This window comes from Miniopterus schreibersii (assembly GCF_964146895.1).
Source record: "Miniopterus schreibersii genome assembly, chromosome: 5".
In the NCBI taxonomy this organism is placed as follows: Eukaryota; Metazoa; Chordata; class Mammalia; order Chiroptera; family Miniopteridae; genus Miniopterus; species Miniopterus schreibersii.
The window spans coordinates 48,514,662-48,532,404 of NC_138106.1; the positions used below are offsets into that span (position 1 = coordinate 48,514,662).

The following is a 17,743-nucleotide window of genomic DNA, read 5'->3' on the forward strand; positions in this document are numbered from 1 at the left end:
TACAGAAAAATAATGCAAGTTCATATTTCACACCCTTGATTTTGGGCTGAGTTATCCCAGCTACATGTAAATGAGGACAATGATATCGAGTTTCCCTTTCTGACAAGAATAGTGGGAGAGACTGCTTTATTTGCAAGCTCTTGGTGAAATGAAGCTGGGTGTAAACGGTGTTTTCCGTGATGAGCCCCCTCCTTCAGATCAGCCACATGGGTGAGCTGCACAGTGAAGTCAATCTTGGGCAGGATGAGTGTGTGTGATTTTGCATAGCTAATAGCTATTTCCACATAACTATTCTGACACATAAAAATCAAGCCATCAATCTTTCACCTTTTTTATAAAAGACCAAGTAAAATGCTAAATATGAGCCTTCATTCAGCTCTGTGCCTTGCTCAGGAGGTGTGACCAAGGTAGGAGAAGCAGGCTGGGCCTGCCTGGGGGAGCAGATGTCTCATCGGAGTCTTCCTGTGTGAAACCAGTCATGCACCCACATAGCGCCCTCTATTGTCTTTTCATCCAAATTAACAACTGGCATATCAATAGGTTACTTTAAAACACATGCAAAGGCAGCCCTTTGGAAGAAAGTGGTCAGAGGAACAAGCTATAAAGTTTGAGGTCTCACACAGATATAATTGCTATATTTGGCCTTGGCTTATGAGCAGCATTTAGAATGATCTGAGAAACTACTGACTGGTACAGTCTTCCCTTGGTGCTGGAGATCTGGGTGCTGACTTGGCTTCTTCAGCAAGAGCAACATAACTAGGGCTGACACCTTGACCTGGGCCCTGAGTTCTTGGGCTTATTATGGAGAAAGTTATTGTTATCAGTGGGCTTGTCATTAAAATCTGAATGATAAACAAGCTTTGTTTTGTATTTTAAACAAGTGAAAAAATAATTACAATATCAGTAATAATATTAACTAATATTTATTGTGTGCTTACTATGTGCTAGGCACCATGCTACAGTACTTTACATACATCTTTTTTAATAAGAGAAAATTTATTTAGAAAGTCACAGAGGTAGAAGAAATGAGCTGTGGAAGAAAAGGGCTCAGGAAACAAGTTACAGAGGCAAAAGAAGGGCCCTTGGAGCTTAGAAGAAAGGGAGAGACAAGGAAAAACCAACCTGGGGGAAGAGGGTCAGGAAAGGCAAGGGGTGCTAGAAAGAGAGCCACCCATACATTATCTCATTTAATCCACATAAGAGCTCTGAGGAAAAAAGAATGATTATTACCCCCATATTAGAGACAAAGAAGCTGGGGCTTAGCAAGGTGAGGGGTCCCTGTCTGTGCTCACCCAACTGACCAACCCAGGGCTTGCACCCAGGTTTCTCTGGCTCTAGAGCCTGAATGCTCAGCAATATGCCATTGAGCCCCTTTAACTACCCATGGGCAGGCTTCCACCGCTGGAGGGAACATGGCATGGCATCTGGGGGTAGAGTGTCAGGCTAATGCCCTGGGAGGGCTCTCTTGGAACCACACCTTCTCACCCCAGCAACTGGTAGGAGGCCAACGGCTGAGAACCTATCCTCTACAGGGGCAAGGGTAAATCTGGCCTCAGGAAGCCTTTGGGGCAAGGATAGGGAGAGATTTGGGGCCCCTGGGGTCCTGAAAGGGCTCACATAGGGCTTAGCTCATGGGGTGGGGAGACAAGGAATATGGAGCTGAGTAATACTGCCTTATATTAAGCAAACTGTGACTTTTCTCAGTTTATATTGTCCATGGACCGTTACAACAGAAGCGTTTTCTTAAGGAGAAAGGTACATATAGCAATATTAATGACAGATACAGCTCACTGAAGTTCCGCAGTCCTTTCCCAACCATTTGAGGTGATTCTGTATCATCCTGGAATCTAAACATGGCATCACTATCACATTCTGGACCAACCCAGATATACTGGTACAGGAGGGACCTTCTGGATGTCACCTGACAGCAGCAGCAAGTAGAAGACCAAGTATCATAAATAGGAAGGGACACATTCACCTCTGGTTTTGAACCTTTAAAGTTCTTCCCCTTGTCAAGGTGTCGGGCAGCAGGGGGGACATTCTTTCAGACTCCTAACGGGAGCCGTGGCCAAGCGGATGTCCTGTCTCTCTGCACCCTGTCCCGGGCCGGGCTGTCCGCAATGTTCAGGGCAGCCGTTTCAATATGATAAAAAAAAAAGGAGGGGATGGGTGGGCAGCTGAAAGCCTGTTCCCTCTGGGCTGTTGGGCCGGGGAGAACAGAGGGAGAGTCCTGAGCAGCAGATGGGACCACGGCCATCTCAGCGCTGGCGGGCTCCAGCCCCAGAAGCAGGTGGCTCTTCTTTTTTTTAATTTTAAAGGGAGCATCAGTCGATGCACTGTCAGTTCAAACAGTGCAACCAAGGTCGAGGCGTTGGGCACGCCTGTGACTCCTCCGTGCTCCGAGGAGAGGAGCGGGGAGCAGGCCCCGGTCCCTGGGGGATGGGCGCGCCCCGGGACCTCTCTCCGCCCCGCCGGGCTGGCTCTCTCCTGCCACGTCACGAGTGCAGCCTGTTTTCTGTGACAGTGCTGCTGCCTCCGCCGCTGATGACGAAGCTCCGCGCACTGGACACGACCCGCGCCGGGGACGTGTCTTCAGGATCCTCCGTCGCGGGCTGGCGGGCGGCGCCCACGGGCGCCTGCGGGCCCGGCTCCCGCGCGGCCAGCTCGGGGGCGGCCTCCGCGCCCTGCAGCGGGGGCGGCGCCTGGCGCCTGCTCAGGGGGTCGCCGCTCTTCGGGGCCTCCAGGGAGTTCCGGTGCGTGGCATTCCTGTGGGCCGGGGCGCTCTTCTGAGGCTCGTCAAAGCTCAGCGAGAAGGTGACGGTGCCGCTGCCGAAGATGACCTGCTTGCACCTGGGCTGCGGCTGCGGCTGCGGCTGCAGGGCCAGGGCCGCCCGGGGCTGCGGCGGCTGCTCCTGCCGGGTCAAGGCCCGCGGCTGCCGCGGCTTCTGCCTCTCGGGCTGCGGGAAGGGGTCCTCGCTGTTGCTCTTGCTGCTGATGGAGGAGGGGGGCGTGGAGCCCGTGGAGCCCCCCAGGCTGTTGGAGCGCCGGCGGGAGACGTTGCTGCGGCGCAGGGTGGCGCGGGCGGCCACCTTGAAGGCGTGCGCGGCCGTGCTGCAGCGCACCTCCTCGATGGTGTTCCGCGACGGCTTGAACAGGATGATGTAGACCTTGTTGAAGAAGATGCAGGCCAGCAGGCCGAAGCTGGCCGCCAGGATGGCGATCACCTCCACGGCCGACACGAACTTGCCGTAGGTGCTGGCGTAGGCCGGGATGAAGGAGATCCAGACGATGAAGAAGATGAGCATGCTGAAGGTGATGAACTTGGCCTCGTTGAAGTTCTCGGGCAGCTTGCGCGACTTGAAGGCGAAGAAGAAGCAGATGGCGGCCAGCAGGCAGGTGTAGCCGATGAGGAAGCCCAGGGCCATGAGCGACCCCTCGTGGCAGGTGATGAAGATGACCTCGTCCTCCAGCTCCTGGTTGCGGTAGCTGGAGGGGGGCGCCGTGTACAGCCAGATGGCGCAGATGGCGATCTGCATGAAGGTGCAGAGGAAGACCAGCAGGAACTGCAGGTTGAGGCCCCACCACTTGCGGTGGAAGCTGGTGGGGATCTTGGCCTCAAACACCAGGAGGACGCGGTTGGTTTTCACCAGGATGCAGGAGATGCAGAGCACGAAGCTGATGCCGAAGGCCGGCTGGCGCAGGCGGCAGGTCCAGTCCTGGGGCTCCCCGATGAAGAACAGGGAGCTGGAGAAGCAGCAGAGCAGCGAGAACAGGAGCAGGTAGGAGAGCTCGCGGTTGGTGGCCTTGACGATGGGCGTGTTGCGGAACTTGATGAAGACGCCCAGCACCGAGGCCGTCAGGAGGATGCCCAGCACGGCGAAGAGCGTGAGCGCGATCCCGAAGGGCTCGGTCCACGACAGAAACTCTATCTCCTTGGCGATGCAGGACGTGTGGTTCTCGTTGGACCAGAAGTCATCGGGGCACTTGTCACAGGCACTGGCATCTGTAAAATGTCCCAGCGAAGAGGAGTGACTGAGCGGCACAGACTAACATTTGTGAGCGGGAATGTGGCCGTGAGGGCACCACAGGTTATGGGGTGTCGGTCACTTTACATGGTCCTGATGAAAAGTTGTGATTTTTACATGATCAGATAATATATTGCACCCTGACTGATGTTTAATCATGTACTTAGTTAATTGCATGTACCTTTGATGATCCTGTGATTCCCGCCCCCTCTCCCCGCTTTGTACATGGTGGGAAGTGTACATGTTTCCTTTAAGACTCTCCGCTGACGGTTTGTAGCAGGGACTGATCAAGCCTGCTGGACAGGTGGCTGCCCAGAGGTATGACATAGTCCATCAACTTTCACAGAATGAATCAAGCTCAGCCTCACTCATTTTGGACATGTGGAGGGGCTTTGTAGACATCAGAGAAGACATCCTCTTAGATTAAGGTAGAGTATCTCACACATATGACCTGTGCATTCCTCCATGGCCTTCCAATGAAGGAAGATACAGACTCATTCAATCAAGGGACATTTATTAAGTCTCTGCTGTGTCCCGCGCAGCATGCGGTGTGGGGAAATGAAAGGAGCAAGAGCATTCTAGTCAGAGAGCTGGATGGGAATCCTGGCCCTGCCATTTACTAGCTGTATGACCTTCATTAGGCTCCTTAACCTCTCTGGGCCTTAGTTTTCTCATCTATGAACTGGAAGCAATAATAACCCCATTATTATGGGGAGGGTGAAATGAGATAATAACAATTATAGTTAATACTTATAGAGTGCTTCCAATATGCCAACCGAGGATTTTACTGAACAGACATTTATCTAGAACTTACCATGTGCTTTACACATATTAACTCATTTAATTCCCACTTTAGAAATGAAGAAACTGAGGCACAGGAAAAACATAAAACAGCAAGTACAGTGCCAAGCACTGAGCAGGCAATCTATCCTGGCCTATTAACTCTGGAGCCTGGAACAGACAAAAGTTTGTCTATTCAGAGCCCCTGAACTATAAGAGAAGAAAAACCAATATTGGAAAGCAGTATCAAAGTAAAAGAAAGATGTGTAACGGGTATGTTGGTAAGCTCTCACGGTATTATAAGACATCTAACATTCCCTTCCTATCCCCCAGCACAGTACGATGCTCGGACATACCTTGTTAAATGAGAAAATGTACTAAGCACCGTCTCAGCCTAGCCCTTCAAGGGACTTCACTGACTTGGACCAAGTCCTACATGGTGGACCAAGCCCTACACAGCACCCACAAAGGGCTGTTTCTTTACCTGTCTCATCGCTGTACTCGCCATCAGGACACTCCACACACTCAAAGCAGCAGGTGGGCTCCCCCTCGATGATTCCTTTCCTGGTCCCTGCCAGGCAGTCTCGGCTGCAGTTGGAGAAAGGCACCTGGAAGGTGGAGAGCACAAAGTCAGGGGCTGCATCTGTGGGGTCAATCTTACAGCTCCTTTGACACATGCAAGGGGGAGGAGTTGGGCGCAAGGACCGGTGGGGCAGACTCTAGGCCTATTCCAGGCAGAGGAAGGTCCAGAGACCCTGCCTCCTGGTATCTATGAAAGGGAGTGGACGAGTGAACATGCAAGTGCGCATGCCACAAGCGCTCACACACATGTCTATGGGATTCTAAGAAGATTAATTGTTGGGAGTTTACACTGTGACCAAAATCTTCCTTAAATGACCCCCCTTCCATTCCCTCCAGGTCCCAGAATGAGATATCTGTTTACTCTCCATGGTAGTAAAAGTTAGAGACAAACTAAAAGATACAGGGACATGAACCTACACACAGAGGGACAGTCACATGGGGAGATGTTGAGATGAGGGGAAACTTGTTTGAAAATGAGACTCTAAACTTTGCAATGAATTGCAATTCTTGCAATTTTATTTTAGGCTCCACAGGGAGATTTCTGAGGCCCTCAGGGGGGCAGGCAGGACAGGCATGGAGGGTTCAGAATGGATCAGAAAGGTATATCAGGCAATTCTTAACCAAAAGAAAGCTGCAGTAGCTATGTTAATTTCAGATAACAGAGGTTTCAATTTACTTATTTATTTCCTTAATGGACTTCAAGTGCACAGAATTTGATTAATCATAATCCTTGTTTCTTTCCATCATTACTTGCTCACTTATGACTAGCTTTTACTTAGGTTTTTTTTTTTTTTTTTTGATTTGTTAATCCTCAGGGGAGGATTTTTTTTTTTTTTTTTTAGAGAGAGTGGAAAGGAGAGAGTGGGGGGAGAGAGAGAGAGAGAGATCGAGAAAGAGAGAGAGAGGGAGATATTGATTGGCTGCCTCTTGCACGTGCGCCGACTGGGCTGAGGATCAAACCTGCAAACCAGGTATGTGGCCTTGCCTGAGAATTGAACCCATGACTCTTTGGCACAAAGGCTGATCCAACCACTGAGCCACACTGGCTAGGGCTAGTTAGTAATTTTTAATGGCTACCACCCAAAACAAAAGCTAAGACTGGGATAATAACATTACATCTAACTATCTGCTTTCCTCTGCCCCTTACTTCCACCCCTACCACATATTCACATCCTGGGTTCATCACAGGCAAGTAATACTAAATTTTCAAAGGACAGACCAATCTAATCTTATACAAACTCTACTAGAGGTTAGGAAAAATAAAAATTAAAAAACGAACACCCTCCAACTCATTCTTGTAAGATCACTATAACCCTCATTCCAAAACCAGACAAGAACAGTACAGAAAAAAAAAAGTACAGGCCCATCTCACGTATTAAGTTTTCAGAAGTAGTCCTAAATCAGGAATTTGTGTTCGAATGATTTATAAAGAGAGTTCTCCCACTGGAAACAGGAAGATATGGGAGGAAGTAGAACATAGAAGGGAGGGGAGGAAGGGTGTGATCTCGAGCAGTCTCTCAGAGGGCAGCTCCTGGCTGGCTCTCAGGGGAACTCTGGACTGAACATTATGCCTCAGAACAGTCCTGACCTGAGGAGAAGGGGCTAGGGCTTTCAGACTTCCACCCACTCACTGGCTAAGGGTCACCTGGGGGAAATGTAAATTCCTAGGCTCTTCTGTCACTCTGAGCCTGTGGGTTCCATTAGCCTGCAGGCAGTCTTTTGAGAAAGAGCAGTGAGTTCTGGTTATTGGATGCAAAAATACACAGAGGTCCTGGAGGTGCACACAAAGTATAAGGAATGTGAAAGGATCTGGGAAGAGTACAACTATTTTCTACTTCTTGAAAATAGATGAAAAATACTAAAACAATGAACAAACAAACTCAAAAGGGCATAAAAAAGAAAACACAACATGATAATGTTAGATTTATGCCAGGAATGCAAACAAGTTCGATATTAGAAAATTTGCGTTATTCATTGCAGTAATAAACTAACAGAAAACTATGATCATCAATAGATGAGAGAAAAGCATCTGATGAGCCCTGGCCAGGCGGCTCAATTGGTTGGAGTGTCATTCCAACCAAAAGGTCTCCAGTTTGATTCCTGGTCAGTGCACATACCTAGGTTTCGAGTTTGATCCCCAGTTGGGGTGTGTACTGGGGGCAACTATTTGTATTTTCTTCAGTTTCTTTCTTCAGTGTCTTATAATTTTCCAAGTATAGATCTTTTACATCCTTGGTTAAGTTTATTCCTAGGTATTTTATTTTATTTTTGGATGAAATTGTAAAAGGGGTTGTTTTCTTAGTTTCCCTTTCTGAAAGTTCATTATTGGTGTATAAAAATGCAACTAATTTCTGGATATTTATTTTATCCTGATACTTTACTGAATTCACTTATCAGTTCTAGTAGGTTTTTGGTAGAATCTTTAGGGTTCTCTATATAAATTATCATGTCAACTGCAAATAGTGACAGTTTTACTCATTCTTTTCCAATTTGGATGCCTTTTATTTCTTCTTCTTGTCTGATTTCTGTGGCTAGGACTTCTAGTACTATGTTGAATAAGAATGGTAAAAGCAGACATCCCTGTCTTGCTCCTGATCTTAAGGGAAACACTATTAGTTTTTTTCCATTGAATATGATGTTGGCTGTGGGTTTGTCATATATGGCCTTTATTACATTTAGGTATGTCCCCTCTATTCCCACTTTGCTGAGAGTTTTTATCATAAATAGGTGCTGGATTTTATCAAATGCTTTTTCTGCATCAATTGATATCATCATGTGATTTTTATCCTTCATTTTGTTTATGTGATGTATCACATTTATTGATTTGAAGGCATTGTACCAGCCTTGCACCCCCAGAATAAATCCCACCTAATCATGGTGTCTGATTTTTAAAATGTATTGCTGGATCTGATTTGCTAATATTTTGTTGAGAATTTTAGCATCTGGGTTCATCAGGGATATTGGCCTATAATTTTCTTTCTTTGTAGTGTCTTTATCTGGTTTTGAAATTAGGATAATGCTGGCCTTGTAAAATGAGCTTGGGAGTGTTCCTTCCTCTTGAATTTTTTGGAATAGTTTAAGGATAAGTATTAGTTCTTCTTTGAATGTTTGGTAAAATTCACCTGTGAAGCTATCTGGTCCAGGACTTTTGTTTGCTGGGAAGTTTTTGATTACTGCTTCAGTTTCATTACTTGTAATTAGTCTATTCAGATTCTCTAATTCTTCCTGATTAAGTTTTGGAAGATTGTATGTTTCTAGGAATTTATCCACTTTGTTTAGATTGTCCAATTTGTTGGCATATAGCTATTCACAGTATTTTATTACAATCCTTTGTATTTCTGTGGCATCAGTTGTTACTTTTCCTCTTCCATTTTTAATTTTATTTGGATCCTATCTCTTTTTTTCTTGATGAGTCTGGTTAAAAGTTTGTCAATCTTGTTTATCTTTTCAACAAAGCAACTCTTGGTTTCATTGATCTTTTGTATTATTTTTTTTAGACTCTCTATTTCATTAATTTCTGCTCTGGTCTTTATTTTTTCCTTTCTTCCACTCACTTTGGGCTTTGTTTGTTGTTCTTTTTGAAGTTCCTTTAAGTGTAAAGTTAGACTGTTTTTTGGAGATTTTTCTTGTTTCTTAAGGTAGGCCTGTAATGCTATGAATTTCCTTCTTATGACTGCTTTCACTGTGTTCCATATGTTTTGTGTTCTTGTGTTCTCATTTTCATTTGTTTAAAGGTACCTTTTGATTCTTCCTTGATCTCATTGTTAACTCATTCATTGTTTTGTAACATGTTTTTTAGCCTCCATATCTTTGTATGTTTTTCAGTATTTTTCTTGTGATCGATTTCTAGTTTCATGCCATTATAGTCAGAGAAGATGCTTCATATGATTTCAATCTTCTTAAACTTATTGAGACTTGTTTTGTGTCCTAACATGTGGTCTATCATGGAAAATGTTCCATGTGCACTTGAAAAGAATGTATATTCTTCTACTTTAGCATGCTCTGAAGATATTAAGTCCACTTGCTCTAGTGTGGCATTTAGGGCTGCCATTTCCTTGTTGATTTTCTGTCTGAAAAATCTATCCATTGATATCAAAGGGGTGTTAAAATCCCCATCCTCTACTATGGCTGTATTAGTGTCCATCTCTCCCTTTATGTCCATTAAGATTAGCTTTACATATTTAGGTGCTTCTATGTTGGGTGCATAAATGTTTACAAGGGTTATATCCTCTTGTTGAATTGATTCCTTTATCATTATGTAGTGTTCTTCTTTATCTTTTATTATAGCCTTTCTTTTCAAATCTGTTATGTCAGATATAAGCGTTGTATCCCAGCTTTTTATTTGTTTGTTTTTTGAATTTTTATAAAGGTTTATTTGAGCCAAACTGACAGCATGCTGCGGAGCAAGATCTCAAATGCTCTCCCCAACTTTTTTTTTCATTTCCATTTGCATGAAATATCTTTTTCCATATCTTTATTTTTAGCCTCTGTGTATCTTTTGTTCTGAGGTGGGTCTCTTATAGATAGCATATGTATGGATCTTGCTTTCTTTTTTAAAAAAATATATCTTTATTGATTTCAGAGAGAGGAAAGGAGAGGGAGAGAGAGAGATAGAAACATCAATGATGAGAGAGTCATTGATCAGCTGCCTCCTGCACGCCCCCGACTGGGGATGGAGCCCGCAACCTGGGCATGTGCCCTGACTGGGAATCGAACCCCGAGCTCCTGGATCCTAGGTGGACGCTCAACCGCTGAGCCATGCCCGGCCGGGCCGGATCTTGCTTTCTTATCCATGCAGCTACACTATGTTTTTAATTACAGCATTTAAGCCATTTACATTTAAAGTGATTTTTGAGATACATATTATTGCCATTATATTCTTTATAACTATGTTCCTCTTTTTTTCTTTTCTTTTTTCCTTTTTCTTTTCTTCCTTTTCTTCCTCTTAAAGAAGACCCTTCAACATTTCTTGCAATACTGGTTTGGTGGTAATTATTCCTTCAGCTTTTTCTTGTCTGGGAAGCTCTTTATTTCTCCTCTAATTTTAAATGATAGTCTTGCTAGGTAAAGTAGTTTTGGCTGTAGGTATTTGCTTTTCACAACTTTGAATATTTTATGCCAGTCCCTTCTGGCCTGAAATGTTTCTGCTGAGAAACCAGCTGAAAGTCTTATGGGAGCTCTCTTGTAGGCAACTAACTGCCCTTCTCTTGCTGTTTTTAAGATTCTCTCTTTGTCTTTAACCTTTTGCATTTTAATTATGATGTGTCTTAGTGTGAACCGCTTTGGTTTTATCTTGTTTGGGACTCTCTGAACTTTCTGGACTTGTGTGTCTTTTTCCTTGGCCAGGTTAGGGAAGTTTTAAGCCACTATTATTCCAAATAGATTCTCAATCTGTTCTCTCTTCTTTTTCTGGTATTCCTATGGTGCAGATGTTGTTACATTGCATGGTGTCCCAAAGGTTCCTTAAACTATCCTCATTTTTTTGGGTTTTTTTTTTTTCTTTTTGCTGTTTTGATTGTTTCTGCTATCTGGTCCTCCAAATTGTTGACTTGATCCTCTGCTTCATCCAGCCTACTGTTTATTTCTTCTAGTGTATTCTTCATTTCAGACATTGTATTCTTAATTTCTGGCTGATTGTTTTTTATGCTTTCTATGGCCGTTTTCATGCTGTTGTAGTTCTCACTAAGTTTCTTGAGCATCCTTATAACCATGTTTTTGAACTCTTATCTGGTAAATTGCTTGTCTCCATTTCATTTAGCTCTTTTTCTCGAGATTTCTCCTGTTCTTTCATTTGGGGCATGTTTCTTTGTCTCCCCATTTTGACTACCTTTTTGTGTTTGTTTTTATGTATTAGGTAGATCTGCTATGTCTCCCAGTCTTGGTAGGGTGGCCTTATGTAGTAGGTGTCCTGTGGCTCCAGTGGCACAGTCTCCTTGATCACCTGAGTTGGGTGCTCCAGGAATGCCCCTTATATGGGTTATGTGAGCCCTCCTGTTGTAATTGAGTCTTGATTCCTATTTTCCCATTCATGGATGGGTTCAACCCTCAGGTTGGCTGACTGTGAGAATTGGCCTTGACAACAGTGTACAAGCTGTTGTGCAGGTGCTGAGCATACAAAGTGGAGTTTGCCTCAACATGATCTGGTGCCTGCCAAGATCTCCCTTTGGATATGCCACTTGTGATGGCAATTTGATCCTGCTCTGATGCTGTCTGAAGCTTTCCACTGAGTGTGTTGGTTCTGAGGCCTCTTGGGAAGGACTATGGTGCAGGTCAATGTCAGACCCTGCCTGTGATTGGCCCTGGGCAACCTGTTTGGAGCTACAAAGCGTTCCACAGTTTGTAGCTTCCTCTGCTAGGCCTAGGTGTGTGTGGGAGGGTCCAAGCTGTGCACCAAGGCTGGCTTCCACCAGCACTGAGTCTAGGAACAGGTCAGCAAAAGGCCCAAGGGACCCCTAGATCCACCTCTGCTTGCCTCCATCTGCTGGCTGCCTATTAGGCTCAGTTACTGAAAAAGCCTGGCAGTACTCAAGTTGCATGAGGGAAATTCTCAGTGAGACACCAGGTAGGGTGAGTGGTGTTCACCAGATTTATACAGGTTCAATATTGGTGCCTGTGCTGAGTCAGAGGCCACTCAACAAAAGTCCCAGAGTACACCAAGTCTAGCTGCCACCTGCCAGGCAAGCAAGACCCAGGAAGAGATGAAGAAGAGAGCAAAGGATCCTTAAAAGAAGATTCCCAGGCTCTATCATATGACACTGCCACTTGCATCCCATTCTGCAGGGTTTAGCCATGTGGCCACACTTAGCTGAAAGGCACGCTGGGAAATATCTTTATTCTGGATAGTCATGTGCACAGCTAAAATTGAGTTCTATTATTAAAGAAAAAAAGGGATAACAAATATTGGGGGCCTTTATCAGTCTCTGTCATGCTTCTTTTTCTCTTCTTCATAATGGTTAAGGAACAGGCTCATGGTCATACAGTGTCTTATTGGAGAGCTGGGATCCACACCCAGGTCAGTCTTCCAAAGTCTGTACTTTTCACTGTTCCAAATCCTGCTTTATAGTAGTCAGGGATTAGAAGAACGCCACTCTCCAAGCCCTCTTACTGCATCCTTCTGCATTCCTCAGCCAAAGAGAAATCCCACCACCAAAAGAGTGGGCTGAGGCAGCCACCAGAAGAATCCATTTTGCAAAAAGCCAGAGAGTATCTTCAAGTCTTCCTAACTGCTTCATCAAAGATGCTTACCCAATTCTGGCCAAGAAAGTCCATCTGAATTCTAATACCCCAATGAAGATGTCTCTTTTCCTTCTGATTTGTTGCAATAAAACAAGAAAAAAATTATGGAGAGCACAGTGTAGAGGATGGAGCACTGGGATCAGAGTCAGAGCACTTGGATCTTAGTCTCAACTCTTACACTGTCTTGTCTTGGAAGTCACCTTTGCCTTCCTAAACCTCAGTGTCCTCAACTGCAAATTGAGAGTGTTGGATACAAAGATATTTAAAGATTCTCTAAATAAAAAAAAAGAAAAAGACCCTCTAGCTCTAAAGTGCTTCATAAGAAAGTAAATTGAGACATTGATTAGGATATTATAATGCTATATTAATAACAGTTTGTATTGATATAGTATAATTCAGTTTATAGTATATTGTTGCACCCTGGATCTCATTAACAACTTTGTGAGCTATGTAGGGAAGTTATTAATACATTACTTGTTGTTAAATATAGATGGCGTTTTTGTGGTCATTTCTACAAAAAAACACAGAAAAAAGAGTGTGTACTAGGTTTGAGGTAATGTTTCTATGGGAATATTAGATTTAACTTATAAGTCTGTCAACTATTCCAGGGACATAAATGACTGAATTCATGAGGATTCCCTGTTATTCATTTACCAGTGTTTAAACCCTCAGTGTGCACAGGCTAGTAGGGGATGTTTGGGTTATAGAGAACTATACAAGAAATAGTTCTTGCAGGAAGGGAGATGAGATATATACCTATTAGAGACAATCAATTATGTGCATTAACGGAGGTAAAAGATAACCTGGGTGATTTAACAGCAGGGAATCAGTGATTGCATAGCTGATCAATTTAGATTCCAGTCAGTTGTGATCATTTAGACAAGGGTATAATTAGTGGATAGAGTTTTATAACCTCTGGAGCCCCAAATCTCTGTCTGGAAAAGGTCCTGACATGTTTATCACTGAGAATCCATCCTCTGAGGTAGAAGCTCGCAATGACTCACACACTGTGGATAAGATTCACTATGTATAGGAGACCTTTGCGTAAGTAACTATACTACATATTGGGAAACAATGATATTGTTGCATCTGATCAGAAACCCACCCACCCAAGGGGCATTTGGTAAAGAGATGAAGTTGACTCTTTGGTCTTGTTATAAAAATTAGTTCAAGACTCTCAAATGTGATATTGGAAAGACAAATGCAAAGAGTAATGTAGTGGGTCTCATCCAGGCTTCTTGGGAGAGCTAAAGAGGACGCCTTGTCCAGGGTTTGTTTCTACAGAGGACCTGGGTCCTCAGGAGCCTACTACATCCTGGGACACAACCACCACAGAACGGCCATCATTTCAGCACATCATGCGTTTTTTTCCTTCAGTGAACATTCACTGGGTAATGCGCATTTGGTTATTAATCAGGCATCTAGATGCAGAGATACTCAAGGGAGGGGGATCCTGACCGTAGTAACAAACATCCTCTTACTTGTTACAGATCTCCCAAGGAGAAAAATAAATTGTTATTTTGGTTGATAGATCAGCAGCCCTGAACTGTTTGAATCACTGGGAATTACCTCTGTGTAAATTTATTATCCAGGCCCTGACTTGAGTGATGTTTAGATTTGCTTAAATATTTTGCTCTGGTTGGGGAAAATTTTAGTCAAGGAAACTATTACTAACCAGGGAGTCATATTTGTAAAGACTAAAATTATTTCAACATAATAAGCATAAGGCTCAAGTTCCAAGGATTCTCCTCTGTACACTAAGCACGCGTGGATTTCACAAGGAGCCCTGAGCTTGCAGTGTAAGTGAGTTGAGGGGAAGTGGACTCATCACTCTGAAAGTCCAGTGGTGAAACAGCCCAAGGGCCTCCAAAGCCCAGCACAGTTTCCTGCCATGGTGGAGACATCCGGGTTCTGATGGACAGCACATACCTCTCTGGAGAACCCACTCCACAGGATTTTCTCCTCACTGATGAAGAGCCTTTCTCCTTTCTTGGCATAGACGTTGTAATAGCCAACTTCCTTAAACACAATGGAGCCATCCTCTGGGGAGAGATGCCAGTTGATGATGGAATAGTTCCCCACCAAATCACCACATTCATCAAAAGTCACCTGTTCCCCCATATTGTTGGTAAAGTTTAGGTGACGCAGGTGCTTCAGGACCTAAAGAGGAACAGAGATAAATATTCTGAGCACAAGTCACAGGGCTGCCACATATGGTTATGTAGGTTTTGCACGGTGCAAGGACAGTAAACTAACGTGTTCTAACAAAGTGGAAGGAACATGACTTGAGGTAGAGGTCCCTTTTTCTAATTTATCCTAGGCTACTTGCATGTGTTAGCAGCAGCCCTGGTAAGCTAGGGGCTTTAAGTGGTACTCAAACTGTACCTGGGATAGGAAACACTTTCTTGAAATCAGGAAAGAAAAGAGGATACATCTCACCAAAGGCCAAGACAAGGCTTCTGCAGGTGCATTATCACCTGGTGGTGCCCCAGGAGGGGTGGGTTTGTAAGCCAGAGCCCGTTCTTGGTGTTTGCTGAGATGGGCTTTGGGGAAGGAGTGAGGCACTAAACGCTCTTATGATCCGCACCATCTTTCTCTATGCTACTGCTTCTATGGAAGTGTCTTGTTACCAGAAATAACAGAGAGGTGAGTGGGAGGAAGAAATAAATGAGGCTATGGGGGGATTCCTTTTGTAATAGTTGTGTCTAATCTCTTATTTTTACAGGGTTTTATGGGTTGTAAAGCCCTTGTACAAAAAAAGTAGTGATAATAATTACTAAACTTTCCTAGTCATTTTACTTCCTTTGAGGAACAATGCTAAATATACTTTATATTTATTATCTAATCTAATTCTCACAACAAATAGTACTATTACCCCATTTTATTGATGGGGAAATTGAGGCCCAGAAAACAAAAGTATCTTTTTCAGGGCCATACAGCTAGCGAAGGGTGCAAAGCCTGTGCTCTTAACGGGTGTGCCCTCAGCAGCGTCATTAGGGTCCTGGCTCGGCTGCCTGCTGGCTCCTGACATGGGCCAAGAGGAGGCAGCGGGCACTCAGCAGCTTATCTTTCAGCAGGACCTATCCGGTGCCAGGGGTCACTGAGGCACTAAGAAAGAGTGAGGCACGATCCAACCTGTGAATATAGGGGTGCTCACTTCCATTGAACCTCAAATCAATACAGCTATCTACAAGAAGGAAAATACACTGGGACCAAGTAGTTTATCCCAGGAGCTCAAGGTTCGTTTAACACTCGATTACATTAACATGCTACAAACAAGGAACCATATGATCATCTCCATAGATACAGAAAAAGTGTTTATAACATCCAGCCTCCATTTCAGATAAAAACTCTCAGCAATCTAAGAATAAAAGGGAACTTCCCCAACCCTCTAAAGGGGATCGATGAAAAACCTATGGTAATTACATCATACTTAACTGTGAAAGGCTCACTGCTTTGCCCCTGAGGCCAGGAACAAGACAAGAACGTCTGTTCTCACTATGGCTGTACAACATTTTACTGGAAGTTCTAACCAGGGCAATTGCACTGGATCAGGCTGATTCAGACTGAAACATAAAGATCTAAGTTCTACACTCAAACAAAAACAAATAAGCAAACAAACAACTTTCAGATAAAGTGAAAAGACATAGGATTCACTTTTTGAAAAAAGAAGGGCTTTTATGTAATTGGTTGGAATTTAAACCTATATACTGAAAAGCAAATTACTGAAAACTATAGTATGGGATAAAGGGCCCACAAAATTTCTCCCTTTGAGCTATAACTATAATCTATGTTCGTGTATTCTAATTTAAAAAGAAAAACAAACCTTCCAGGTTAAAACAAAGAAACAAGCAGGCAAACAAACAAACAGGGACATACCAGCAGAATTTGTTTTAAAATGTGCTAAAAGATTTTACTTAAGAGTGGTAGGGTAGACATATCAGAAGAATTATGGTTTTCATAGGATAAAATATTAACTTTTTTTCATAAAAGAAACAGAGAAGTCTTGAGTTTTTCCAGAGAAATATCTCCTTTGTGATCTTTTAAGAAAGCTGCAGCTACATATTATATTTTGCATGTCATGTTTTCGATCATGAGCATACATTTAATTTCCCGTAAACATTCAAAACATGGAATAATCTTATTATAAAGCTTCCACCACTTTGTTGAGGAAAAGGGAAGATGGAATCACCAGAGTGCAATAATGTTTTAGTAACAGTTGTGAGTTGCCTGAAGAGAAGGGAACATCAGAAAAACTATTCCATGTAAGAATGATGACAGTACTATGCCAGAAGATGAAGGGAGCAACAAATGGCTAAAATGAAGGACTGAAAGTCTCTTCTTAATACAGAGAGAGCCCAGAATTATTTAATTAGCTATAATAAATTAATTCAGGCCAGTTGCATGAAGGATCAGCCTTTTTTTTTTTTTTTTTAAATAAAAAAGGCTAAAATAGGTTTAAAAAATAAGTTTCTTTTCTTCTTTTAGACATATTTATTGGTATGGATTAGGCTAATAAATTGTTCCTGACAAAGATTCTTAAGAAGTCTGTGTCAATTTTAAAAAATAGGAATTTAAAATTTAATTATTTCTGGATCTTTATTTCGCAGTAATCCTATTTATACTCTTAAAATCCTTACCAAAGTGGTGTTTTCCCAAAGTCATTCAGCTCATTGATAATGAAGAAGCATATTTCAGCCCAAATTTATGAAGTCAGAAGTATTACAGTTTTATTGGATGAAAGTTTCCTGTCAACTTCTCTGAGACCACTCATGCTCCCCTTATCTATGTGCGTATCCTTTACTATCCTTGTCACCCACTTAACCCCTGTCTCCCCTTGGTATTTACCTTTGTCCCACTCTCTTCCTTTAGCTATTTGTTCATTCAACAAATATTTATTGAAGAACCAACATGGGCCAAGCAGGCACTTTCTTTGTTCCAGAGGGACAAATAGATGTTCAAATACTCTAACTCGGTCAGTCACGTCCACTCGCACTTACTTGCACACTGTACTTCCTTTTTGTGTCTGTGTATGAAACAATTTCAGGAAAATTGGTTTCCCCTGGTGAACACCCAGGGCCTAAGGCTGTGGACTAGTGTTTTCACTATGAAACCATCAG

At 43.4% G+C, this 17,743-nt stretch overlaps 1 protein-coding gene across 1 annotated transcript in view; it reads right to left on the reverse strand.

Annotated features, from left to right (window-relative positions):
- Positions 1 to 2,495: 2,495 nt before the first annotated feature.
- Positions 2,496 to 17,743, reverse strand: part of CASR (calcium sensing receptor) — a gene marked incomplete at its 3' end in the record, with an annotated part of 74,075 nt that continues 58,827 nt past the window's right edge. Inside the window, exons 5-7 of the mRNA XM_081138036.1 lie at positions 14,553 to 14,783; positions 5,290 to 5,413; positions 2,496 to 4,003 (exon numbers count right to left, since the gene is read on the reverse strand). Coding sequence (XP_080994162.1) covers positions 2,496 to 4,003; positions 5,290 to 5,413; positions 14,553 to 14,783 — 1,863 coding nt within the window. The remainder of the gene's footprint in view (positions 4,004 to 5,289; positions 5,414 to 14,552; positions 14,784 to 17,743) is intronic.